Raw genomic sequence first — 26,016 nt, forward strand, 5'->3', positions numbered from 1 at the left:
CCCCCGTGACTCCTCTGCCAGGACAGGCTGTGCTGTGGTGTCACAATACACAAGGAATGCCTCTGGACAGGGATTCCCAAAATCCCCCTCATGTGCTGTAACCAGCAGTGCCTCTGACCCAAAACCAGCACAGCCACTGCACTGAGCTGGGATATTTGGTCCAAAGGAAGGCACAGGCCCAAAACACCCCAAAACCCCAAGAACCAGCACTTTATGGAGGTGCAGGTCACAATGAGTATCTTCCCCTGAAGGGAACAGGGGAAGTTGTCTGGTGTGGCTTCAGCTGGGGCACGAGGCTGTGGGGGCTGTTGGCTCTGCTCAAAATAGACTCTGTGGGCTGCACCCTAAGCCACATTTCTGTCAGAAACTTCCCTTTTAGCTCGAATTTCAGTTTGCAGCCCTGTCACAGTGAGGCAGTGAAAGCCCCGGTCACCCTGGAGCTGCTCACAGGAGAGCTCAGGGAGGCTTTAAATCACCAAGTTTGGACCATCCATGGACTGACCTTCCTGCAGGGGCTCTTTCCACCAGGTCCCAAAGAGTTCATTGGGAATGAGCATCAGGATTTCACTCTCTGGGCTTTCACCCTCAGCTGTGGATGTGTCCTGCCTTGCAGAGCAGAGTTGGTGTCAATGAAGGTGGAGGCAGTTTCACAGGTTGGGCTTGGATCTGCTGGAGTCCAGACACTGGAGATCATCTCCTGAACATCTCAGCAAAGCCCTCTCAGGATTTCCTTTTGCCTAGGAAGACATTTTCAGAAATTCCCATTTCCTGACCCACCACATGGTGCTTGTTTGGGGCATTTGGTGTGACCTGGAGACACAGCCCTGCATCCACAGCTCCTCCTGGGCACGCTGCACCCAAACCTGCTGGGTTTCAGTGCTGCAGCTGAGCTCAGGCCAGGCAACCCCTGTTGGTGTCCAATTCTGCCCTGGAGGGCACAGCTGTCACATTTATTGGTGTCTGCAGTAGCTGCCAGCCCTGACTGCCCAGCTCACCTGGCACTGCCCAGCTCACCTGGCACTGCCCAGCTCACCTGGCACTGCTGCTGTGCACTCACCTGTGGGTGCCTGGGGAGCGAGGTCACCCCAGCAGTTTGGGGAGCGAGGTCACCCCAGCATTTTGGGAAGTGATGCCACCCCAGCCCTGCTGAGCTCTGCCCCCTGGATGTTTCCTCTGTGGCTGGACCCTGCTCTCAGCAGAGCCAAACCCCTTCACCTCCATCCTCAGCTGCGCTCTGCTCCAAGCCCAGAGACTCCTGAGAGTCCCCAAGCCCAGAGGCTTCTGCTTTTGGGGCATTTTGAGCAAAACCCAGCTGCTGCTTCTGCTGCCTGCAGTTCTCTGAGCTGCTGGAGTCTCACTGCTGCAATCTCCCAGGCACTGTACAGCCCCAGAGCCTCCTCCTGCCCATCCCTCCTTGCCTGGGAGTCTGAAGGAGCTGCTGCTGCTCTGCCAGTGCTGCACTGCAGCCTGGCCCTCGTGGGAGGACAGGGTAAGTGTCCCCTGGGGCTCTCTGGGTGCTTTATTCACATTCTGCCTTCACAGGAATTATTTCTGAAGGCAAAGCTTTCCGTGGCTGTCACCCCAACACTGCTGGGGTTTGGAAGGGCTGCAACAGGTGAAGGTTTTTTTTTTTTTTTTTTTTTACATAAAGGGTGAGAAAATCTCTGTCATGCTCAGAGCTGGAGGGCAGGATGTGGGTCTTGATTCCTCCCCTGCACATCCAGATCAGCTCTGATTATGAAATCACAAAATTCCTGACTGGTTTGGGTTGGAAGGGATCTTAAAGCTCCTGTTCCATCCCCTACCATGCGCGGGGACACCTTCCACTGTCCCAGATTGCTCCAAACCCTGCCCAACCTGGCCTTGGACATGTCCAGGGATGGGGCATTTCTTCTGCTGCTCTCCAGGCAAGTTTGTGGCTAATGTTTTGTGTGATTCCCCTCCAAGTTAAACAAAAAGTAGCTTTTTTCTTTTCTGCTTTGCCTTGTTAAATCCCATTTCAAATTCTGTAGTAACTCCAAGGTGTTTTCATCTTACCACTCAAAATTCTTCCTCTCACTCAGAGTACTAAGAAATTATTGCATATATTAAAGCTTGCTTTCTACAGAGTAGGCATTGAAGCCAGGCTATGGCTAGTGGGGGGGAAGATAAAGCCCATGACTTTGGGGATTTTTGTCACCCTCAGCTGGTTGCTGTCACAGTTTTGGGTAGAAAAGCAAGGACACACTTGCTGCCAGCTCTGTGCTGTGGGCTGGGACTCTGCAGCTTTGTGGATGATGGTGCCAAAGGCAGCAACAAAACATTCTCACCAAGCCCTTGATTTAGAAAGGTTCACTTTTTGGGAAGGGCAGTGAAAGAGGAAAGCAGAGGGTTAAAGGCTGCCTGTGTTAGGAGCCACTGTCCTTAGCAAATAATAATCAGCACTGACTGGGCCTCTGGGCCAGACTCTCAGATTTACCAACGTGAGGGTTAAAGGCTACACTGAGGAAATGCCACCCTGTTTCAGCCAGGCTTCAGGAGGCCCTTCTGGGGACAGCTCAGCACCTCCTGAGCTGCTCAGGCCAGTTCTGTCACCATCACCGGGAGCACAAGGAAGGGACAGGCTCATTTCAGGTACCTCTGGCTGCCCAAACCAGGATAGCAAAGGTGCCTCTGTCTGAAAACAGCAGTGTCAAATGCCCTCAGGCTGCTCCCTCCCGGGAATGTGTCCCTTATCCCCGGGAATGTGGTGCAGGGCAGCCTGAGAGCATCATTACACAGAGCCCTGATCCCACAGCAGCCCTGAGCATTTTGGGGAGGTGCTGGGCTGTGCCACAGCGAGCAGCAAAGGGCACAGGGGCCAGGCTGTAAATCCCAGTGCTTAAACACAACCACAGTGTGATTTCAGGATCAGCCACAGGTGACTGTGAGGCTGCCAAGTGGCCAGGGAGGTGTTCCACAGCTGGTGAAGGGGCTGGAAATCTGCTTCCCAAAAAGGGGCAGCTGGTGCTGCTGTGCCAGCCTCATTCCTCACCCTCTGTCCTGCTGCCAGCAGGAGCCTGGCACAGCCTGGTCACCTCGGGGTTATGAGTGCCCTCAGTGCAAAGAGCAGCTTGGAGGATGCTGTGCCCCCAGCCAGCCCCCACACCTGCTGGTTTTGAAACCAAAAGTGTTTGGTTTCAAACACTTTTGGAACCAAAATCAGCTCTTTGATGGTCCTCCCTCAGCAGTGAGTGCCCTTTCTCATTCCTTTGTGGCACAATTGTGCTCTGGGGTAGGGCGGCCTCACCTCCAGTGCTGGGGGCAGTTTGGGGCACCACAAGATAGGAAAGATATTGAAATGTTGTAAGAGAGATGGTGAAGCATCAGAGAGTGTCCAAAGGAGGTGGTGAAAGGCCTTGAGGGGAACTGTCATAGCACAGTGTCCCTGGCCAGGTAATGATTGGCATTGACTCCACGGTTCCAGCAGGCTGATCAATCACCTCATTATAACAAACTTATTAAGAAACCATCACCCTCACAGCCAGTCTGACCTAATTGGTCCTTGATTCCAAACACCATCACCAGTGGCCAATTAAGAAATCACCCTTTGGTAAACAAATCTCCATGGCACATTCCACATGCTCACAACAGCAGGTGCAGCAAGTGGAGATAAGAATTATTTCTTGTTCTGTTCTCTGATCTTCTCCCAGCCTTCCCCAGGACAATGCCTGGGAAAGCTGTGCCTGCAGGAGCTGCTGCCACAGGGAACTCTGTGGGGAGCAGCTGAGGGCACTGAGAGGACACTCATCACAGTCAGAATTTCCTCACCAGAGGAAGAGGAGGGGCAGGCACTGTTCTCTGCTCTGGGACAGGGGCAGGAGCCAGGAACGGCTGGAGCTGGGCCAGGGCAGCTCAGGCTGGAGAGCAGGAAAGGTTCTTCCCCCAGAGGTGCTGGCACTGCCCAGGCTGCCCAGGGAATGGGCACGGCCCCGAGGCTGCCAGAGCTCCAGGAGCCTTTGGCCAGCGCTGCCAGGGATGTCCAGGGTGGGATTTTGGGGGGTCTGGGCAGGGACAGGGCTGGGCTGGGTCATCCTGGTGGGTCCCTCCAGCTCAGGACATTCCATGGTTCTGTGATGTCACGCTGAGCACAGCAGGTGTGATACTGGCACTGACTCCCACAAGTTCTGTATTTGCACATGAAAAACAAGATTTGGCCCCTGGAGCTGCCAGGAGTCCTGTGGAGGCCGAATGCAGAGAAACCAACCTGCTTTGGCCACAGATCCTCAGCATCAGAATCTTTGGGAAGATGATGAATAACATTCCTGGTTCTTTCTCCTGTGTGCTGTGACCTCCTGCGGGCTCTCTGCTGTCCTGGGCCATGTCTTGGCACCTCTGGCATTGAGCCATTGCCCTCAGCATGAGCGGGGTGCTCGCCCTGGCATCGCCCTCCCCTGATTTCTGTGTCTGCTGATGACAGCTCTGGGCAGCTCTGCTGGCTCATTTCACACCTGCTGGGCACCAGCTGAGTGTGAAAGGCCCAGGAGCAAACCCAGACACTCCTGGGAGACCTCATGGGGCACCTGATGGAGATCCAGACCCCGAGGTTCCTCCTCCTGCTCTGTGCCAGAGCTCCTGGGAGCAGCACTGCAGGATTTTGGGGGTTCTCTCTGTTCTCCAGTGCTACTGAGGGGTTGTTCCCGTGGGCAGGGACTCCTGGGCTCTAAGGAAGCTCTGAGCAGACACCTGTACTGGAGGCTGGATCTCCAAATGTGGGACTTTTCACACTGCTGAAAACCCAGACCTCGGTGGATGCGAGGGGTGAGCAGGGGAAGAATTTGTAATTAAAGTCATAAATCATGGGAAAGTCCAGCAAAAATTGCCATGGATGTCCTGCCCGTGAATATTTTGTGTTCTTTCTCTTCCCTCAGGATGAGATTCTGTGCAGGTGTGAATCCAGCACCCTAGCAGAAGGGAAAACCACCCACGTTCAGACCCCTGGTTGTCCCTTGGCCACCCAGAGCAGCTCAGGTTTTAGTGATCCAAACTGTGGGAGAGGAGGGAATGAAATGAGGGCCAGAGCAGGAGGCAGAGAGGAAATGCTCCCTAGGCAAGGCAACAGCTTGGAAGTTGGGGTTAATTTTTAGGATTTGCTGTAAATTCAACCCGTGAGCATGACACAGGATCCACATTTCACTTCTCCATTCCTCAAATCTGTCTGAATTATCCTTCCCCTTTCCATCTTGCCTCTTTCAGTGGAAAACCTGTAGTTAACAGAGAAACTGGGATTTGCTTTTTGGATCAGCAGAGCTGGGCACAGAGACCTGGCTGTGTTCTGGGTTTCTGGAGAATGCTGTTGTGAGAGCTGCTGTGAGAGCATGGGAAGAAGCAATTCCACATCTGCCAAGAGGAGCTGGGCAATTGTTGGGATTTTCATCAAGGTTTTTGTTCCCAGTACCCCATTTTGGGTTTGGGGTCTGCTCTAATGTGACCCTACAAATAACCTGTTTATCCTAGAACCTGGTATTGAGGGCAGGGCAGATAACTGATGGCAGACTTGGTTTCTAACTTGGCTTCTCTGTACTAATTAATTCCTTGATTAATCCCCACCTGCCTGCCTCACTGGGGTTGCTGTGAAGCTTAATTGAATTTGTGTCTCTTATGTACCTGGCAAGCTCAGAGGAAAGGTGTTCCCTGCTGTCAGAACACACTTGTTGGATAACTCCTGTCACCAGCAAGGTGCACCTTGGATCTGGGCTCTTTATTAGGTGAGAAAATACTTTTGGACTAGTGATTTGATGAATAAATCAGAGGACATTTGTATGTATCTGTGGGATAAATTTCTGTCCCTGTGCCCACATTTGCCAAAGTGGCAGAAGAAAAAAACAAAAAAAAACCAAAAAAAAACCAAAAAAAAAAAAAAAAACCCTTCATATTTCAACATTCAGCTGAGCAAGAGATGAGGAGGAACTGAATCAGGATAATCCCTTTTTATTCCACCAGGGAGCATAACTCTAATGATTTTGGTACTAAACACTTCTGCAGGTCAGCAGTCACCTTTTGATTCTTAACTAACTGTTCATTAGGGATTCCCTCGGGACTGACAGCTGTGAAACCCAGACTTGTTCCCAGGTATGGCAAATAAGGAATTAAAACCTATCTAAAGTCCTGCAAGCAGTGGTAGCTCAGGCTACATTTAACCCCCAAAATCTACCCTAAGCACCCTCCAAACCCTGTTGTTCTCCTCAGCTGGAGCAGTTACTCAGCATTTAGTAACTCCAGTAAAATCCTTCCATTTCAGACGTGTTTGATTTAAAGGAGCTTTTGGGAATATGGTCCCTATTCCCTTCAAGGAAAATGGCTTTGAGCTTGTAGTATTTTAAGGTGATTTCTTTATGCCTTTCTGAGATGGATTTATAAGGAATTGATGGATTTCTTGTAAGGAGCATGACCACCCCATTCCTTGGTTCATCCAGATTATTGCTGCTAGTGGGGAATTAGGAGCAGATCCTCCAGCCAGAGCTGAGGGTTTCAGCAGGAAGTTAGGGATGCATTCCCTGCCTTTCCCACAACCCTTCCTGCCCAGAAACATCAGCTATTTGCATATTAACACTGCTAATGAGCGGCTGGGAGGCTTTTGGTGATGTCAGAGCCCGGTGGGCACAGGGGAGGAGGCTGGAGGCTGCTGCCCTGGGGCTGGGGACAGCCCTGGGCACTGGGCTCAGGCTGCTCCCAGGGATGCCAGCGGTGCCAGTCTGGTGTGCTGGGCAGCCCGGGCTGCCAGAGACTCCTGCCCAGCAGGAACGGTGGCCATTTACCCTCATTTTTAGGTGGTGACTTGCAAAGGTGCTTCCTGCTGCTGAGCTGGCAGAGCCTCAGCAGAGCAGGGATGGAAGTGCCCTGCCAAAACTCATCCCAGGCTGGGGGAAATGAATCTGTGGGACACTTTGGAAGTTTAATAGGAGGTTTAAATAGTGTGTATTTGCATGTAAACCTTGAGATAAGAAATACTGACTTAGAAATGCCTCTCAGTTGCCCCATCTCTAGGTCAGAAAAGAGCATAATGTACATATCTATAGCTATATCTATATATATATATAGATAGATATACATATAACACCTGGCTGGCTGCACCCACGGGATGCTGCCCTGCCTGGGGGCTCTTGGGAAACATTTATTCCTTCTCCACAGAGCTGTGGAGGTGGAAGGGACCTCATGAGGCCACCCAGTCCAAACTCCTGCTCAAGCAGGGTCAGCCAGAGAGGATTGTCACGTCCAGGTGGCTTTTGAGCATCTCCAAGGATGGAACATCACCTCCATCACTTCCCTCAGCCTCAGGCAGCACCTGGAAGCTCAGGGTGCCATCAGCTTTGTTGGTGGTTGATGTTCAGGTCAGAGTCCACCAGGACCCCCAGGTTCTTTCCTGCCTTTCCCTGGTCCCTCTCTGAAGCAGAACTTTTTATTTCCTTACTGCTGAGCTTTATAAGATGCCTGCCTCCCCATTTGTGGGAATCCAGAGCTTCCCTCTGGCTGCCCTGGCAGGTCTGGGACCCTGGCAGGGGTCAGGAACCCCCCTGGACAGAGCCCCCAGAGACACTGGCTGTGATCTCTGTCCATGGAAAAGAGTTTTCAATCTTACAGCATGAATTACAAGCTCTGAGTGTTTGATATAAGTAATAATTAAGTGTGGCATGGGTGCAAAAGTAAAATTTTAGGATTCTAGATAAGGGGTCCAAAGGGGACAAGATGAAGGAAATTGGGTGTGTCTTGTCCTTTTTCTCCTTCTCCATGCCCTCCATGTTTCACTGTGGTGTTGGCATTTTTCTGTTGGTTCAGGCTGGGGACACACTGTCCAACGTAGGTGACAGATATTGGCACGTTATTGTAAATCCAGCACAGGTAGTTTGTGGTATTTAATGTTTGTACCATCCCACTGAGGGCAGAGCCCCACACGCTGCCCTGCAGGACAGAGCTGCGGCAGGGCAGCAGAACATGTTAGAGATAAACAGAATAAACAGCCTTGAAACAGCACAGACCAATTATGGCTTCTGCTTTGGCAACGGGGCTGACAGACAGAGACTTTCTACAATCTCGGGATCATCAACACCTCACATTCCAACCCCATTCCCAGCCTGTCCAGGTCCCTCTGGCACATTACCCATCCCTCCCAGTTTGGTGCCAACAGCAAAATATTGTCAAAAGGACCTTCTGCCCCATCATCAAGATCATTAAATGTTAATCAGGACTGGGGCCAGGATTCCTAGGATTGACCCCTGGGATACAGAATCAGTCACTGGCTGCCAACTAAATTTCGTGCCACCCATCACCACTCAGCCCCTCCCCCAGTTCTCAATCCACTCACTCTGCTCCTCCAGCCCCAACAGCTCACACCCCAGCAGTGAGGGCTCCAGATCACCAAATCAGCTTTGCAGTGTTCCAGGGGATAAGCTGCATTTTCAAGTTTATTTTGCACCCAAAACAGCTGGAAAATTGACCTGAGAAAATCTGCAGGTCAGTCAATCATCAAGGGTGACTTGTAGGGAGCAGAGGCTGGAAACTGAAAGGCCACATCCCCTGTGACCTGCCAAGCAGGACCTTGGTGGCTTTTCCTGCTCTGAGCACAAACAAAAGCAGTTTTTAAAGCTCCTGTCCTGGCAAGAGGCCACTCGAGACTGCCAGCACCTCCAGGGCTGCTTGCTGATGAAGGCAGGAGCAGGAGAAGTATTTACAAGATGGATTTGTATGAAAAGGTGCCTTTGGATGTCCCAGGCACGAGTTTTGGTTAAAACCCCCATATTCATAGAAATCTGCCCCACTGGCCTGTGTGCAGCCCCATGCTGAGCTGGCTTGTGTCCCCTGCTGGGGTCCACCCCCCCAAAACCAGCAAAAACCATCCCAAATCCATTTCTGCTGGAAATGGAGTGATCAGTGGCTGCTTTGCACCTCAGTTTACCCCCAGAAAGTCACAATGTTCGTTTGGCCCAGCACCTCCCTGCCCCAAGGGGGTACCAGCCCTTCCAAGCCTCGCCCAGATAAAAAATGATGAGCCAAAAAACCAGTGCCAGCCACGGCCATGAGATTGTCCCCCAGGTCCTCCTGGTTTCTCCTCCTGCTCCTCCTCCAGCCAGCTGGCAAGGGCTCATCCTTGTGCCTCAGTTTCCCTCCCTGCCCTCTGCTGAAGCTCATCCCCCATCCTGAGCAGGGGGAGCTGCCTCGGGGGTTTCTCCCTCTGCTCAGGGGTTGGGGGTGCTGATCCCATCCCGCTGCTGGGGCCGTGGGGGTCTGGCACAGAGGGTGACCACAGCTGGAGCTGGGAGGTGCCCCAGGGTGGGAGCAGCCCTGGCCAGCCCCAGGGTGCTGCTGGAGCCTTGCTGGGAGCACTGGGACCTGCCTGGTAAGGGCCAAACACGGTGTTACCTGGGCTTTCTGCAGAGGTGAGTGATGGGGACAGGGTCACAGGGTGCCCAGGCTGTGCCAGCAGTGCCCCAGGGGACTGGCACTGTCCCAGCAGCAGCTCCAGGTGGTTGCTGAGCTCCCCAGGGCCCCCCAGCACAGACTCTGCTCCGGGCTGTTCTCTGTACAGGTGTGGGAATCCAGGGCTTCCCTCTGGCTGCCCTGGCAGGTCTGGGACCCTGGCAGGGGTCAGGAACCCCCCTGGACAGAGCCCCCAGAGACACTGGCTGTGATCTCTGTCCATGGAAAAGAGCTTTCAATCTTACAGGATGAATTACAAGCTCTGAGTGTTTGATAGAAGTAATAATTAAGTGTGACACGGGTGCAAAAGTAAAATTTTAGGTCTCTAGATAAGGGGTCCAAAGGGGACAAGATGGAGGAAATTGGGTGTGTCTTGTCCTTTTTCCCCTTCTTCATGCCCTCCATGTTTCACTGTGGTGTTGGCATTTTTCTGTTGGTTCAGGCTGGGGACACACTGTCCAACGTAGGTGACAGATATTGGCACGTTATTGTAAATCCAGCACAGGTAGTTTGTGGTATTTAATGTTTGTACCATCCCACTGAGGGCAGAGCCCCACACGCTGCCCTGCAGGACAGAGCTGCGGCAGGGCAGCAGAACATGTTAGAGATAAACAGAATAAACAACCTTGAAACAGCACAGACCAATTATGGCTTCTGCTTTGGCAGCGGGGCTGACAGACAGAGACTTTCTACAATCTCAGAATTATCAATACCTCAGATTCTGACACAAGGGACCCTCTGTCGCCCTCACTGCCACCACCCAGCCTGGTCACTCCAGCCAGGACAGCCCAGTCACTCTTTACTGATTAAATGAGGAGCTGTGTCCTTCTCCTCCCCTCTGCCATGGCAGCACCAGGGCCAGGAGACAGCGCAGCTGTGGACGTGTCCCTGTCCCCAGGCCAAGAGGGACACAGCTCTGCCAGCTGGGGCTGTGTCAGGGCAGGGCTGTCCCCACCGTGCCACTGGCTGGGGACCAGCAGGGAGATCCCAGGGAGTGCCCTGAGGTGACAGTGACATCCGTGTCCCCGGGCTGTGCCAGCACCATTCTGACCCTGCTGCTGCTGCTCTCCAGGCAGCCAGAGCTGCTGAAAATCTGAGCTGCTCGAGGAGGAGTCAGGGTGTCCTGGTGATTTATTTAAAAAATATGGATATTGATCTAGTACCGATATCCAGCTGTGAGGGACAAAAACTCTCTAACAGTTTAAAGTTAGAAAGTGTGTGTTTATTGTGTGTGGGATCTCCCAAATCCACACCACAGCTTCCAGGTGATTACAGAGCCCTTTTATCCATACAAGTATTGAATACCCAAAATACAAATGCATATTCATCATTTTGGTACATCCCATCCCTCACTTTGTATGCTAATCACTTCAAAAGTCATTCAGCAGGCGTGGTTTGTTCCTTGAAATGGGTGGGTGTCCCTTCCATGGGGAGGGGTCCCAAAATGAGGAAGTAAATGAAGTCTTCCTCCTTCTGACCTTTCTGCCTTTTCAATGCCAATATGACAAATGAACTCTTGGTAGAACTCCCATTCCTTGTCTTCAATTGGTTTCAGAACAGAGGAGGCCACAATTGTCTGATGTTCCTAAAAGGTCTTTGTCAGTTCTATATTCTTCATTATAAACCCAGCTAACAAAACATCGTGCTGACAAGCAATCAATTATTAGTTAATTACTAACTCCTAACTTCATCAAGGCCTACTCATTTATTATTATTATTTTAATTAACTCTAGTAAGGCTTATTTCTAACTAAAATCTTAGCTCCTCTAAATCTCTAAATGCCTTAAAGTTTACATTTCACAGGTCTGGAGGAGGCTGGCAGCTGTGGGGAGGGGATGTGGCCCTTCCATGCCCACCCAATGTCCCCGTGTGCCACCAGCCAGAGCAGGGGCAGCTGGAGAGGGCCCAGCACAGGGACTGTGTGCAGGAACCTCTGCCTCAGAGGGGCACAGAAGCACCCCAGGGCTTGCCCAGAGCTGGAACAGACTCCTGCTCCCACAGAACAGTAAATTTGACTTTGCTCTGTGGCTTTTCCTGACTTGCTCTGTGGTCACTTGAGCCAAGAGGGCAGCAGAGCCTTCAGCAGCACCTTGGGTGCAGGATCATACTCTTTTCTGGCCCAGAGATGGCACAACTGAGAGGCATTTTAAAAGCTTTTATTCCATTTTCAGTGTCATGTGAAGGGTGACACAATACAGATGTTATAATTCACACCATCACAATCAGAAGCCAGCTATTTATTAATTACAATACATTATAAGTGTTTCTTGGCCTATCAGTTTTAATCACACTCTGCTGTAAATGCCTTAAAGTCAATCATCATGTCAGCCCATTTAGTCACACTCTGTGAGCCTTCTGTCACGTTTTGAGAATTTTCTACAAATCCATTTTCCACATTGGGCACCTGTAAGGGGACTGAGCCCATCAGGGACGTCCCAGAGCTCCTGGTGCTCCTTGCCAAGGGTAATTAGTGACTTTGCAGCCTGGAAAAATGAAGAGGGGGTGATGGATTTCAGGTGCCCTGGCTGTGTGGGGAGCAGTGCAGGAGCTGGCAGCTGTGCAGATGCAGGTGAGAGGGGAGCAGAGACAAAGCTGCTCCTTGCAAGGGGATTTCACTGCCAGAATTTGGGCAGCTGAAGAGGGAGGTGCTGGAGGGGTGCTTTGCTCCATCCTAGGGGGTAAAACAGGAAAGGGGATGGAGGCATTGACGGCTCCAGCTGCACACAGAGGCTCCCAGGGAGCAGCTCTGGGAATATTGGGGGGTCTCCAGCCTTGCTGGGGTGTTGGACCCCACTGGCCAGGCTGGAGGCTCATATTTGGGGGTGCAGAGGGGGCTGCTGTGCCCCTCAGGGCTCATCAGCCCCACGTCTCTGGTTTGATGTGTTGGGTTTGGCTGCTGAGCCAGGTAAATCCCCAGGATCACTGATGTCCCTGCTCTTGCTGGGCAGCAGATGAGGGGCAGGGGGGATGTGGGGCTGCACCAGCAGCTCACCCCTGTCAGTCTGGGAGAGCACCCCAAGTTTGGGCAGTGGCAGAAGCTGCTTTTGGGGATTGTGTTGGGAGCTCAGGATGAACGTCCAGGGAGGGTGATAATCTGGAGTGGCTGCTGCTGTGGCAGGGACACAAACCTGTGTCAGCTTAATCTCAGCTGGGAAAGGGATGGGGGAACCAGCATGGATGGGGATGCCCTGCTGGAAAGAAAAAAGAATTAAACAAGGCCAAAATGAAGTGCTTAGAGAGTGTTTTCACCCAGAACATGGGATTTTCTAGGGCTCTGATTTGGTTTAAATTCACATTAAAGCCCCACCAAAGGGAGCTTCTGGTTCTACCTTGGTAGGGTCTGGATGAAGCTACAGCCTCTGGAGTTCAGGGTTGAAGCACATCTGGCAGCTTTGCTCTGCAGGAACCTGCCAGAATTTACCTTTCCTTTGTGAAGAGGCCTGCAATAAGCTGGCAGTAAGGTGGTTTTCCCTAGAAAACAAACCTCTTGCCCCCAAAATACCCACCCAGTTGCACCAGAGGCCTCAGACGTGGCCCTCCTCAAAGGAGCTTGTTCTGTGCAGCAAAGGCCAAACCCTGCAAGCTCTAAAGTTGCCTTAAAAGTCCTTAATTCCTTTTTTTACCCTGTAAAAGTCACAGCTCCTGAAATCATGTGATTGCAAGGAGATGACATTACTGAGGAAAGCACAGGGTTTGGGTAAACACTGAGAAAACAAAAACCAGCAGTGAGGAGTCTCCTCCTATTTTCTTGGGAAAAATCCTCTCCTGACTTGGACAAACACTGTGGTGCTGGCCTGGAGGCTCTGCTGGCAGCAGCCAGGGCTCGGTGTGGGCAGGGAGGGAAGTGAAAAAGCTTTGCCTTTGTGTAAGGCTGCAAAATGGGGTTGCCAAACAGGATACAGGCTGGGCGAGGAGGCCGTGGCTGCCCGGGTGCATCCATTGCTGGTGCTGATAATTGTATTTACATTAAAAGGAGTTGATCTTTTTGGTGGTTCACTGCTTGTTTGGACTCTGCTGCTGTGGGAGCTTTGGTGCACTGAGATTTTTTGGTATTCAGTTTTGCTGGAACAAACGCTGCTGGTTAAAATTTGCATGCCAGGATTCTGGCTGGAGCCTGGGGAAGGATGTCACAGGGCAGCAATCACAGAATTATGGAATCATTAAGGCTGGAAAAGACCTTTAAGATCATCAAGTCCAGCTGTGAGCCCAGCACCCCCACTGTTCACCACTAAGCCATGTCCTCAAGAGCAACATTCTCACATTTCTTTGAACACATCCAGGGATGGGTGACTCCATCTGTTCCTTAGGCAGTCTGTGCCAGTGCTTGACAAGCTTTTAAATTATTTTTTTCCCTTAATATCCAACCTCAACCTCCCTTGTGCAACTTTCTTCTCTTTCTATCACTTGTACTTTGCCTGAGACCAAGAGCTGGGTGGGAGCCCATGGGCTCCTGCTCCAGTGTGGGGAGCTCCAGCTCATGTTTCCTCTCTCTGAAAACATTTATTTGCCCCCTGCGAGTCAGAGCCTGCTGGGGCCTTCTCTGCAGAGATTCCAGGGAAATGGGTCCCTTTTGTTGCCCAAGAAACCCTTGTGAGCTGGAGCAGCCCTGCTTTGTGCCCCACAGGCAGCTTTTCCTCCCTGGCTGTCAGTGATCCCAGGGAAGGTTTGGGTGAAATTCAGCCCAGCTGGTCACCTACCCAGTGGGTTTTGTGCTCCTGCTCCTGCCTGTGCTGCTTTTCCTGCCCTGGCAATCAGCCTTTGGCTGGAGGTTGTCCCCTGGCACTTTGGTTTCCTGAGGTTGGGCATGTAGCACATGCACCCTCCTTTTCACCCAGAGTCTTCTCCTGCAGCCTGAAGTGACAGTAAAAGTAAATTCAAATGAAAGCCTGTCAGGGGGAATCTGTTTTGGGTTTATTCTGTCTGTGGGCTGCAGGAGTGGGGCTGCACGAGGATGCTCAGGGCAGCTCTGCTGAGCCCTTTCTGCTGCCTTGAAGCAGAAAAGCCTCACCCTTACAAATGTACACATACCCCTGAAGCTGAAAATAACCTCCAAAATGCTGTTCAGCCTGGAGAAAAGGAGGCTCAGAGTCTTTTCCAACCTCACTGATTCTGTGGTAGTAATTGATACGAGCTTTCTGCAAACAGAGCCTGTGCTGGGAGGGAGCCTGGCCTGCCCTGCAGCTCACACAGGGCAATCCCTGCAGGGAATTCGGGTTCCCAATCCCTGCAGGGGACCTGCCTGGGGGAAGCATTTCAGCTTTACAGGGCTGGTGCTGGGTGCTTTGGTGCCACTGAGTCTGTTTGGGTTGGGACTGTGGCTTTCCCAGGCGGATTCAAATATGACACAACATAATCGTAAACAATGATGTGTATGTGCATGTATATATGTATTTATAGGTCATATATATGTGTATTTATAGGCCATATATGCATATTTATATGCTATATATATATATTTATAGGTCATATATATGTGTATGTATATATGACTTATAAATACACATATATGTATATATGTCATATATATGTATTTATATCTCATATATATGCATATTTATATGACATGTATATATATTTATATACCATATATATGTCTTTATAGGTCATATATATATGTGTATTTATATGTCATATATATGCATATTTATATGGCATGTATATGTATTTATATGCCATAGATATGTATTTAAATGTCATAGATATGTATTTAAATGTCATATATATGTGTATTTATATGTCATATATATGTATTTATATGCCATAGATATGTATTTAAATGTAATATATATGTACTTATATGCCATATATATATTTAAATGTCATATATTTATATGTATTTATATGCCATATATATGTATTTAAATGCCACATATATATGTGTTTATATGCCATATATATATTTATGTGCCATAGATATGTATTTAAATGCCATATATATATGTATTTATATGTGTGTGCACAGAGAAAGGTATGGCAGCACTATTTGAATGAAAGCAAAGCGGTTTGGGTGCAAATCTAAGGAGATTTGCTGTATTTGCTGTTGCCTAAACGTGTTTTAATTGTACAGGAAACTGTCAGTGCAGCAGCTTTGCAGCAAGGTGTAAAAGCGGGTGTGTCCTGGGGACAGGGGGATGCCAGCACAGCCCCCCTGGCACTGGGGGGTCTCTGCTGGACCCCTCAGAGTGGCTCTGACCCACCTTGGCCACCTCCTGCCCCATTGCCACCCGTTCCTGCAGCCCACCACCTTCCCCCACAGCATCCCCGCCTCCCTCCGCTGGGAAAAGCCCTCGCTCCCGGAATTCCCACCCCCCTAATCCCTTTATGGTGTTTGTGCCGGGCTCCTCCTGCCCATGCTGCTCTTTGCCTTCCCTCTAATCTCCCCCCGAACTGTTTGGCAGGACAGAAACCAGCCCGGGCTGAGGGAATGCTCTCCCGGGGGGCTCCAGGGAGGTGCTTTGGGAGGGTAACAACCAGGGAGGAACCCCCTCAGTTCTGAGCAGCACCCTGAATCCTGGAGGGTGATCTAGAGTAAAACACAAATTCCTCATCCCAAAATCCCTTTGTGCCCGGGATGATCCTCCTTGGGCAAGTGTGGGGAGGGATGTGGCAGCCAAGGCCCATCCCCCTGCCCTGCTGCAGCACCAGGGGAAGCTGTAAGAAGTCACCCCATGAGGTAAATTAGTCCATGTTTAACCCATTTGTGGTAAAACAAATTGTGTTACTGAAGATTTTCAGTCTGAAAAATTTAATTATTTATTGCTATCCTATCAAAGCAACAAATATCTTCGGTGTCTTTTGGCAAGGCTGGAAAATGCTCAGGCTGATAAAGCCTCGAAGTCAGAGAGATAAAAACTGGAAGAAGTATTTAGGGCTTGGCCAGGTCTCCTAGGATGGGTCTCCAGAATGATAGTAAAATAAAATACACTGGGAAGGGGAGCGGCCCTGCTGCATCCTGCATCCCTGTGGGCACGGGGGTGACATCCCAGATGGCACCAGAGGCGATGGCTGGGCTGGGCTGGAGCAGCACAGCAGAACCTGCTTCTCTCCTGCTGTCCTGTGTGGAGAAACCCCTCTGCTGCAGCTCTGAACGGGCTTCACAAAACCCTCCAGAGATTTATCTGTGACCTTTTACTTCTCCAAGGACACCCCTGCTCCCTTTCCTGCCCTCAGCTCCACCGACCTTGGGCCAGGGACTGATTCCCTGAGCCTCGTGGTGGTTAATATTTACTGTACCTGGCGTGGAGGGGAGCGGGCAGGAGCGCTGATCGCAGAGCCTGGGCTTGTTTGGGGGAAATGTTCTTCCAGAGCCTCGAGGACCCCGGTGTGAATTGTGCTGCTGTTGTTGGTGTAACACGGTTGTTGCTATGGAAATGGCTGGAATTAGGCTTGGTGAGGTGAGGCTTGATCCCAAGAAAAACTGACTAAGCAGGTGCCCAACTTTATATGGCAGGAATGCTTTTTCCTGCTTACTAAAATCCTTTTTGGTGTGAAATAATTGTGTCTATTTGGCGAGCTGCCAAATAGATGGATGTTTGGGTGGGATGGTGCCATGGCACTTGGTGTGGTGGTAGCACTGGGGTAACAGCTGGGCTCAGTGACCTTTTCCACCCTTAGGAATTCCCTGATTCCACTCCTGTGCCTCCACAGGCTGCTGTTGTCCCTGCTGTCCCCAAACACCACAAACCCACCGTGTTTGCTCTCCTGGAGCTCTCCTGCATCTCTCTGATCAGGTGAGGGATTATTGCTGTTTGTTCTGCCTTCCTCTTTTGGGTGTTTTGATGCTCAGTGATTCCAGCTGCTGCCACAGGAGCTCTGATTCCCAATCCAGGTTACTGGGTTAACTCAGCCTGGATTTTGGATCATTTCTCCCCGGATTTGAGCCCACTCAAGCTCCGGGATATTTCTGGCAGGACAAAAACCAGCCCAGGGTGGTCACACCGATCCTGGGGAGAGGGAATGCTCTCCCGGGGGGTATGTGTCCACAGGTGGGCACATCCAGGAGGGAACCAGAGCTTTCACTGGGAATAAATGGAGCCTCTCCCCACCCAGCTGAGTCAGGAAGGTGCAGGGTCTCGGCAGAACCCTCCTGGCACAGTGAGCACACCGGCGCTGGCCCTGCTGTCTCTGAGGGACTGTTGCAATCCTTCCCAAGGGATGCAGATCCATCTCTGTGCTTTCTGCTCAGCATCAGCCGCTGCTTCTCCAGCCCTGAGGCCGATCCCGCGGGGCTCCAGCTGCCCGGGCGGGATGGGGATTGGGATGGAGATTGGGATGGAGAAGGGAGCAGGGAGCCGGGGATCCGGCGGAGCCGCTGTCGCCTCCCCGGCACGGCCTCTCCGGGAAAGAGCTGCACACCCAAGGGTGCATTTCCTCCTGCCCTGGGCCGGTTTCCAAACAAGAACGAGGAAATGCTGAGCTTTGCAGCCGCATGGATGTGTCCCTAAAATACCCCGCAGAGGGAGGTGGCTGCTTTCGAGCTGCACCCCAGCTTCAGCTGCGGGACACCCTGAATGTCACCGGGGCAGCGTCAAGGACACGGGGGAGACCTGCGTGGCTCTGCCACCGCTGCTCCAGGGACCTTGGGCACATCCTCGTGTGCCAAGCTCCTTCCCAGGCGCTCTGCTCGGGGCAGCACCCAGAGTTTTGGGGGGTGACGTCTGGCCCGCCCGCAGCCCGCTGCCACTGATGTCACCGCCCGGTCACCGAAATTGCTAATTAAGTTTTGCCTCTGTCGCTGCCAATCTCATTTCCTGGTTCTTGTGCAATCCCAAGTGCTTTCAGGTTTCTTCCCGATTCTTTATCTGCCTGCGGGACCAAAACACCTTCAGAAGAAAAACAGAGCTGATGTCTTGGGTCAGTGCCCGGGAGGAGATATCTTGTGGGGGGCAATCAACCGTGAAGCGCTTTTTTTTTAGCTGCCGTGGTGTTTTGCAGAAAAACATTCCTGGGGGTGAGTCAGGCAGCCACAAACTGTCTTATGAACCGGGGAAATTAGCAGAAACCCAACTGCTTTAGAGCCCAGACATGCCTTAAAGCCTTTTCTCCTTTTATAACATCGGAAAACTGCTTAAAACTCCAGATTGGAGAGTCGAGGCGCGCTCACTCCGCCGGGTTTGCTTGGGGGGGAAACTGTTTTGGAATCTCGCCTTCCTCCCAGAAAAAAAATCCGGGAGTGTTTGAGATAACCCCCGGCGGCGCCGGCACGGGCTGTGCCCGTTCTGGCTGTTCCCGTTCTGGCTGTGCCCGTTCTGGCTGTGCCCATGCTGGCTGTGCCCGTTCTGGCTGTGCCCTGGCACGTTTGGGGTCTGTTTGCTCCGACACGTGGGAGCCTCTCACGCAGGATCTATGGAAAACTGGGAAGGCAGCGAAGCGTTTAAGTCGCCTAATTGGATCTGCGTTCGGCTCAATAGCTGGAAATTGCTGCTATATTGAAATAATCGACTCAAATTCACACCTGTTGGCTGAGGGTTTTTAGCTGACTGTAAATCACAGCGCAGCCTGTGCTGAGCTTGGATAGTTTGGGAGTTTAAAGAGACTCTACTACGCTCTGGTGCTTAAAAATTGTACTTTAACTCAGCGGTTTATTTGTGGTGTTTTCCCAGCAGCTCTGAGCCTTTCCTCCCTTCCAAGGAAAGCCCTGGGGGCAAACCCAGCCCTGCAGCCACGGGGGGCTGAAGCCGGGTGGGAAGGGGTCGTTCCTGGGGTGTCCAGGGCAGGATGGGGGGAGAGAGGGAATGGTAGGGCTGCCAGGCATCTGTCCCTGTGCCCACGGCTCGGTCTGTCCCTGTCCCGGGAATCTGGCTGCCCCTGGTCCAGGGATCTCACTGCCACTGTTGTCCCCAGGACTACCCAGATCCATCCCATCGCACATCCACATGGTCCCAGCCAGGTTTTGGGGCGCTGGGGGTCCACAAGCCAGAATCCTCCCCAGCTCCCCCCTCGACAGCTCTGGGAGTAAAACACTGCACGCGTGTACGAGAGCAACCCTACACAAACAAGGGACCAAAAGGGGTGACACACTCAGAGAGGGAACCGGAGGTGGTAAATATAATTTTCAATGAGTAACAACTGTTTTTTTAAATAAACAAGGAGTTATTTAGCCAATAACTCACCACTTTTAAAATAAAATGGTGCTTTAGCTGTGCGATAGCCATCTTTTTTAATAAGTAATATTTTAATAAGAAAAGAAAACAATACTAAACGTCCTCAATGGGTGTCCCGGAGGTGGGGAGCGGGGCCGGGCCCTGCCGCCCCGGGGCGGAGCCGCCTCCGCGCCGCCCCCCGACCGCGGGCGCCGTTAAAAGGCGGCGGAGCGGGCGGGCAGCGCCGGGGCCGGTGAGCCGGGGGGTGGCAGGTTCGAATCCCGCTGGGGGAAACAGCCGGTGGTGCTGGTGCTGGTGCTGGTGGTGGTGGTGGTGGTGGTGGTGGTGGTGGTGGTGGTGGTGGTGGTGGTGGTGGTGGTGGTGGTGGTGGTGGTGGTGGTGGTGGTGGTGGTGGTGGTGGTGGTGGTGGGGGGGGGGAGTTTGGGTGGCCTGTTCTGGGCTGGGAGGTTGGTTTGTAGAATACCCGTGGGGAGATGGGCAGGGGGGATGTGGCACTCACCTGTGCCCCCTCGCAGGGCCGTCGCCATGTCGGTGTCGCACAGCTCCAGGCTGAACAAGCTGGTGCGGGAGCAGTACATGAGGCTGCCCCAGGATGGGAAGGTTCAGGTCACCTACGTCTGGATCGACGGCAGCGGCGAGGGAGTGCGCTGCAAGAGCAGGACCCTCGATAAGGAGCCCAAGAGCATCGAAGGTAGGGCGGCTGCTTGTCCCTCAGGTGATGGGTGGTGTGGTGGAGGGCCCTGAGCATCGCTGGGATCGGTGGGAGCTGGGCCGGGCTCTCCCTGGTTGTGTGGCACCAGGTTACCTGTTGCAGCTGTCAGGTGGGGTTGCACCCAGCAGCAGCAGGGTGAATATCCAACCTGCGTCCCTGCGGTTTGCCTAACCCGCTAATCTCTGCTATTAGTGCTGGGCGGGAAGGGGAGAATGAGTTCCTCGCCCCTTCCCACAAGGCAAACAGGCATGGAGACGTGTCGGCATCTGGATGGGGTTTGGCACAGGGAGGTGGAGTGGCTGGGACTGATCCTGACCGTGCCTGATGGTGCTGGGGTGGGGTGAACACACCGACGCTCAGGGAGCACCGATGGGCACTGGGGATGTGCAAGAAAACCTTTGTGGCTGACATCTCATGGAACTCGGCACCCTTTGGGTGCTCCATCCTGGATCTGAGCTGCCAGCATTTGGCACAGTCCGTATGTGGCCCTTCTCCCAACCTCACTCCCACCTCCGTCCCCCTCCTGCCTCGCAGATGTCCCCGAGTGGAATTTCGATGGCTCCAGCACGGCACAGGCAGAGGGCTCCAACAGTGACATGTTCCTGGTGCCGGTCTGCATGTTCAGGGACCCTTTCTGCCTGGACCCCAACAAGCTGGTGCTCTGCGAAGTGCTGAAGTACAACAGGAAACCCGCAGGTGAGCACCCGCATCTCCCGAGGGTCACCCCCTTATTATTTAGGGTGTCTCCTGCTCTGGACCGCCGGCCCTGGGGCGCAGCGGAGAGCTCGGCCCAGGCCCCAAAATCCAAGCGCTGGTGGCAGTGGCTGTTTGCAGGAACCTGGTTAGTGGCACAGGGTGAGGAGAAGAGCAACGAGACGCATCTCCTGGCTTGCCCAGCCTCGGGGGGAGCAGGAGTTGGAAGTGCGGGGTTGTGGTTGCTCTTCTCGCTGGCGGGAGGCTGCAGAAAAGGAAGGAGGAGATGCTGAGATGGCGTGTGCTGGCTCAGAGTGACCTTTTGCAAACTGCCCCAGAACGCGTGGCTCGTTCTTATCACCGAGTCTGCAGTCCGTCTTGTCCCTGTGATAAAGGCCCAGACACAGGAAAAGGAGCCTGTGTGCAGGGACGCGCTGAGGGGCTCCCGGAGGGTTATTTGCCGGTAAATAACCGGATATTTGCCACTCGAGCAGGGCTGTGCACCGCTGGGTGTGAGGGGGAGGGAGAGAGCATCTGCGGGTGATGCAGCTCTGCTGGGAGAGCAGCGGGCAAGGATGGTGAAAGATGGGGCTGATTCCGTCAAGACACGGCTGGGGGACGTGTCATGGGTTGAGATTCCTGCCCGGCAGCTCCTCCACTGCAGGAGTTTGTAAAGGGAGCCTGATCCTGGGGTTCCTGGGGCAGAGAGAGCTCAGCCCAGAGCCCTGATGGTGAGAGGGGCGACCCTCCAGCCCTTCCCATGGTGGGTTTCTGTGGACCTCAAGGTCTGTGTGGGCTCAGGGAAAGAAATTCTTACCCTTGCTCCCCATCTGCCACTGCTTCCCTCCAGCCCCATGCTCTGTTGTAGCTGCTCTGGGGCTTTATTGCAAGTTAGGGCAGAATGTGCAGCCTGGAGCCTGCCTATCCCTGTCACAGCAGTTTTTCAGCCTTTTTCACTGATGTCTTGGTCCAAGCTCTCATTCCCCTTGCCTAGCTCATTCATGTCTGGACAGTTCTCTGCTATCTGTATTTTCCTGGCAAAGCCCCAGTTGCCTTGAGCACCTCAAAAGGCCAAGGCAGGGCCAGCCAGGCTGGATGCTAACCAAAACCATGGAGCTGCAGAAAGATGAGGGATAATTAAGATGAGGCTGGTAGAAAGAGGATGGGGGTGAAGGGGTGATGGAAGTCCCTGTTCCCAAGTCTGCTGAATGCCTGTAGGATGGGGTGTTGGGGTAAGGCTCCTTGTCTCTCGGTGAGTAAGAGAAGGAGGATGGACCATCAGCAGTGGTTTGGAGAACAGGGTAATTAAACCCTTTTGACCTGTGGCCTGATACTCTGGTGATGGAGTAACTGTGAGGAGGAATTTGGTGAGCAGGAAGGGGGACTCACTCATGATTTCCTTAAGGCTTCTGTGGGAAGCCCGTGGCAGTGCTGGAGCCTCTTGGGGTGGGATGGAGCAGAGCGTGGCTCACAGCACGGCTCTAACCCGGACCTCTCTGCCCCCAGAGACCAACCTGAGACACACGTGCAAGAAAGTCATGGACCTGGTGAAGGACAGCCACCCCTGGTTCGGGATGGAGCAGGAGTACACCCTGCTGGGCATCAATGGCCACCCCTACGGCTGGCCCGACAACGGCTTCCCCGGCCCGCAGGGTAAGAGCTGCCTCCTGCCCCAGCCCCAAATCCCCTCAGCTCCCAGCGTGCTGCCTGTGGGTGCTGGGAGGTGGCACATCCATCCCAGCTCGGTGCAGCTCTGCTGTCAGGGATGGCCCCAGGTAGGGGCTGTTTGCCCAGAGCACCTGGTGCCCCTGGTTCACGTGAGCCACGCCGCTCCCGACCCTGCTTGCACAAACAGCTCAGCTGCACGACTTGTTTGGCAAGGGCTGGAAAATCCTCCTCCCCTTGGCTGTTGGGGAAAGGGCTTGGCATGGTGCTTGTGCCCTCCTGCAGCAGCGAGCCAGCTCCTCAGCTGCCTCCTGGAGACAGCCAGAGGTTCCCCAACCTGATTTTTGTCGGCTGCTTGCAACATCTCCCTTCCCCTAGGCGGAGAGATCTTTGCCTTACCTGCTTGAATGGGGAAGATATCAAACCCCAGCAAATTGGATTTTCTAGCCGTGAACAATGCCAGCTGTTGTCAGAACAATCTCGGAGGTTTGATGTGCTCAGAGGGTGAGGGAGGTGCCCCTGGGCAGACCAAACTTTCCTTATCTCGAGGTCACCTCCCAGTTGATGTGTTACAAGTATTATTGAGCTGCCAAGATAAGGCTGAGGTTTCACAGATGAACTGCTCACACTGCTAGTCCTGGAGCTGGGGTCGGTGGCCTGATATCATATGGAGAGAAAGATCATTTTAATTCCTGTAAATCCTCTGCCCATGGCAGCAGGTATCTGGGAGTGTGGGATTACGTTACAGTGCTGTTGTTGCTCCTTGAAGCTTTCCTTGGGTGCTGAGTTCTTGTTCTTTCCAGGCCCCTATTACTGCGGGGTTGGAGCAGATAAGGTGTACGGGCGGGATATCGTGGAGTCCCACTACAAGGCTTGTCTCTATGCGGGGGTGAAGATCTGTGGCACCAATGCCGAGGTGATGCCCTCCCAGGTACGTGTGGATGGCCCCAGGCAGCTCATTCCCTGTGATGGATAGGATTTATCGTGGGGCTGGAATAAACCAGCACCTCCCAGCTCCTCTGGAACACCAAATCCAGTGACTCCTCACATCAGTTTTGCTTAGCTGGGAGTATTGCAGTGCTGGAATGGAAATGTGCACTTGATTTTCTCCGAACTCACCCTGAGTTCCTTGCACAGCTCAGCCTGAGCTCTGGCTGCCAGAGCAGAGCTGGAGCTGCCCTGTGGGAACAGGGATGTGGGGCACAGCAGGAGCTGGGACAGGCTGCAGGAGCACCATGTGGAGTGATGGGGTCTGAGCCCTGTTCTGGAGCTGGGAACCAGGAATGTGGGGTGGGACATGGCCTTGGGGAGCAGTTGGGAGGATTTGGGTTTATCTAGGCGTGAGCAGCAGGGAGCCCCTGATTGCGTTAGGCAGGTGGCCAGACTGACCGACTTCGGGTCCTGACTCTCCTGCTGCTGATGTGGTGGTGATAAGCAGGGGCTTATCAGCAGTGGAGCTGAGGCAGGACTTTTACCCACCCCATTGTTTGCCCCAAATTCTTAAAGGTCCTTCTTGGTTGCCTTCCACATCCTGGGCTCGGGCTCTTCCATGCCAGCAGCCACAAAGACGTCACCCTGTGCTTAGTAACCGTGGGTGGTGCAAGCCTGGCTCCAGCCAGGCAGGGAGCAGCCCTGGGAAGGACTAACAGGCTCCTTGTTAATCCTCTGCCTTGTTTGCAGTGTGGGCTGGGGGTCCTGCTCACAGCAGCTCCAGCATCACTCAGACATGGTGTTTATTTACCTCTGTTTTGATTTAAAACCCCTCTGTTTTTGCTTTACATAGCAACGAGCAGTTTCTTCCCATTTTTTTTGTTTGCCAAAGTTGTCCTGCTGCTTGCCTCAATGCTCCCCATCCTTGTTGCTGATTCCCAAGGGTAACATTCAGCCGTGGCCCAGGCTGGGAGTGGCAGGGATGTGTGGCTGGGGAGGTGCCCACCTGCCCATCCTTACCTGTGCCTCTGCTCGCCCCTTCCAGTGGGAATTCCAGGTGGGCCCGTGTGAAGGCATTGAGATGGGGGATCACCTCTGGATGGCTCGGTTCATCCTGCACCGTGTCTGCGAGGACTTTGGGGTTGTGGCCACTCTGGACCCCAAACCGATGACCGGCAACTGGAACGGCGCCGGGTGTCACACCAACTACAGCACCGAGGAGATGCGCAGAGAGGGGGGTCTCAAGTGAGTCCTGGGGGGCCTCAAGGGGAGGCTCAGGACTCAAGTGGGTCCTTGGGGGCTCCCTGGGATGTACCTGGGAGGTTGGGGGTGTCCTGGGCCATATGGAAGTGTCTCCCCACCTGTGTGGCTGCACCAGGCAGGGTTGGGGTTGTCCCAGCTCATTATTTTAAGAGCAGCTGATTAAATGAGGGATCCCCTGAGCTGTCCTTGTCCCTGCACAGGAGGAGGGGGCGACACCCCCCAGATGGACCTACTGAACCCCCTCTCCTCTCCTCTCCCACAGGCACATCGAAGCCGCCATCGAGAAGCTGAGCAAGCGGCACGATTACCACATCTGCGTGTACGACCCGCGGGGCGGCAGGGACAACTCCCGGCGCCTCACCGGCCACCACGAGACCTCCAACATCTTCGAGTTCTCCGCCGGCGTGGCCAACCGAGGCGCCAGCATCCGCATCCCGCGCCAGGTGGGCCAGGACGGCTGCGGCTACTTCGAGGACCGGCGGCCGGCGGCCAACTGCGACCCCTACGCGGTCACCGAGGCCATCATGAGGACCACGGTGCTCAACGAGACTGGGGTGGAGACCAAGGACTACGCTGGCCACTGAGGCAGCAGGGTGGGTGGAGGTTCTCGTGCCTCCAGCGGCTTCTCACGTGGGATTTGTGCCTGTGCGGTGTCTTCAGCTGCAAGCTCAGACTCTTTAGGAACCTCGCTTCTGGTCTTGTGAAACTTCGCCTTAGAAATATGTATTTTATAGCAAGAGGGAGGGGCCCAACCCATTTTCTCAACCACTTTGTTTTTTCTGGTTCCTGGTTTTAGGTCATGAGGTTTTTTAAAAAAAAAACAAACTTGGGTTGAATTTTTTTCCCCAATGGACTTTACACTGTGATGTGCAGAGATTCCAACGTGGATGCTGCAGCTGCTGCTGTTTGCACCTATGGAGGGTGGGTGCTTTTTTCCATATCTCTGTTGCAAGGAAATGATAATAAATAATTTTCCTGGCTGCATGGCAGCTGGGTTATGCTGTGGCGACTGCATTTTCCTGTAACTCCTAAAGCTCCATGGAGTTTTTAATTTGGGTGATGCTGGTGGGTTGCAGCTACTGAGCAGCCTGGGCAGGAGCTAGAGGAGCAGAGATGCTGGAGGATCCTTGAGGCAGGTGCCTGGAGCTGCCTTGCCTCATTTTCTGGACCAAAGGCCATCTCCTTCCATCGTGATCCCAAAGGCAAACAGAGCAGCGT

At 53.1% G+C, this 26,016-nt stretch overlaps 1 protein-coding gene across 4 annotated transcripts; it reads left to right on the forward strand.

Moving 5' to 3' along the window:
• Positions 1 to 1,213: 1,213 nt before the first annotated feature.
• LOC115490557 (glutamine synthetase) lies at positions 1,214 to 25,823 on the forward strand. 4 transcript variants are annotated; one of them, XM_072936663.1, is made up of 8 exons: positions 1,214 to 1,489; positions 17,080 to 17,162; positions 20,051 to 20,226; positions 20,782 to 20,943; positions 22,447 to 22,593; positions 23,409 to 23,536; positions 24,581 to 24,780; positions 25,061 to 25,823. In XM_072936663.1, exons 3-8 carry the CDS (start codon positions 20,061 to 20,063, stop codon positions 25,380 to 25,382), a joined length of 1,125 nt encoding a protein of 374 aa, XP_072792764.1. In that variant the 5' UTR covers positions 1,214 to 1,489; positions 17,080 to 17,162; positions 20,051 to 20,060; the 3' UTR covers positions 25,383 to 25,823. The 4 variants fall into 4 exon arrangements, with proteins under 4 accessions (XP_072792764.1, XP_030142592.1, XP_030142591.1 ...); XM_030286732.4 differs by lacking the exon at positions 17,080 to 17,162 and having other exon boundaries at positions 1,220 to 1,489; XM_030286731.4 differs by lacking the exons at positions 1,214 to 1,489; positions 17,080 to 17,162 and adding an exon at positions 19,709 to 19,786.
• Positions 25,824 to 26,016: the final 193 nt, after the last annotated feature.

Source organism: Taeniopygia guttata, chromosome 17 (genome assembly GCF_048771995.1).
Source record: "Taeniopygia guttata chromosome 17, bTaeGut7.mat, whole genome shotgun sequence".
Taxonomy (NCBI): Eukaryota; Metazoa; Chordata; class Aves; order Passeriformes; family Estrildidae; genus Taeniopygia; species Taeniopygia guttata.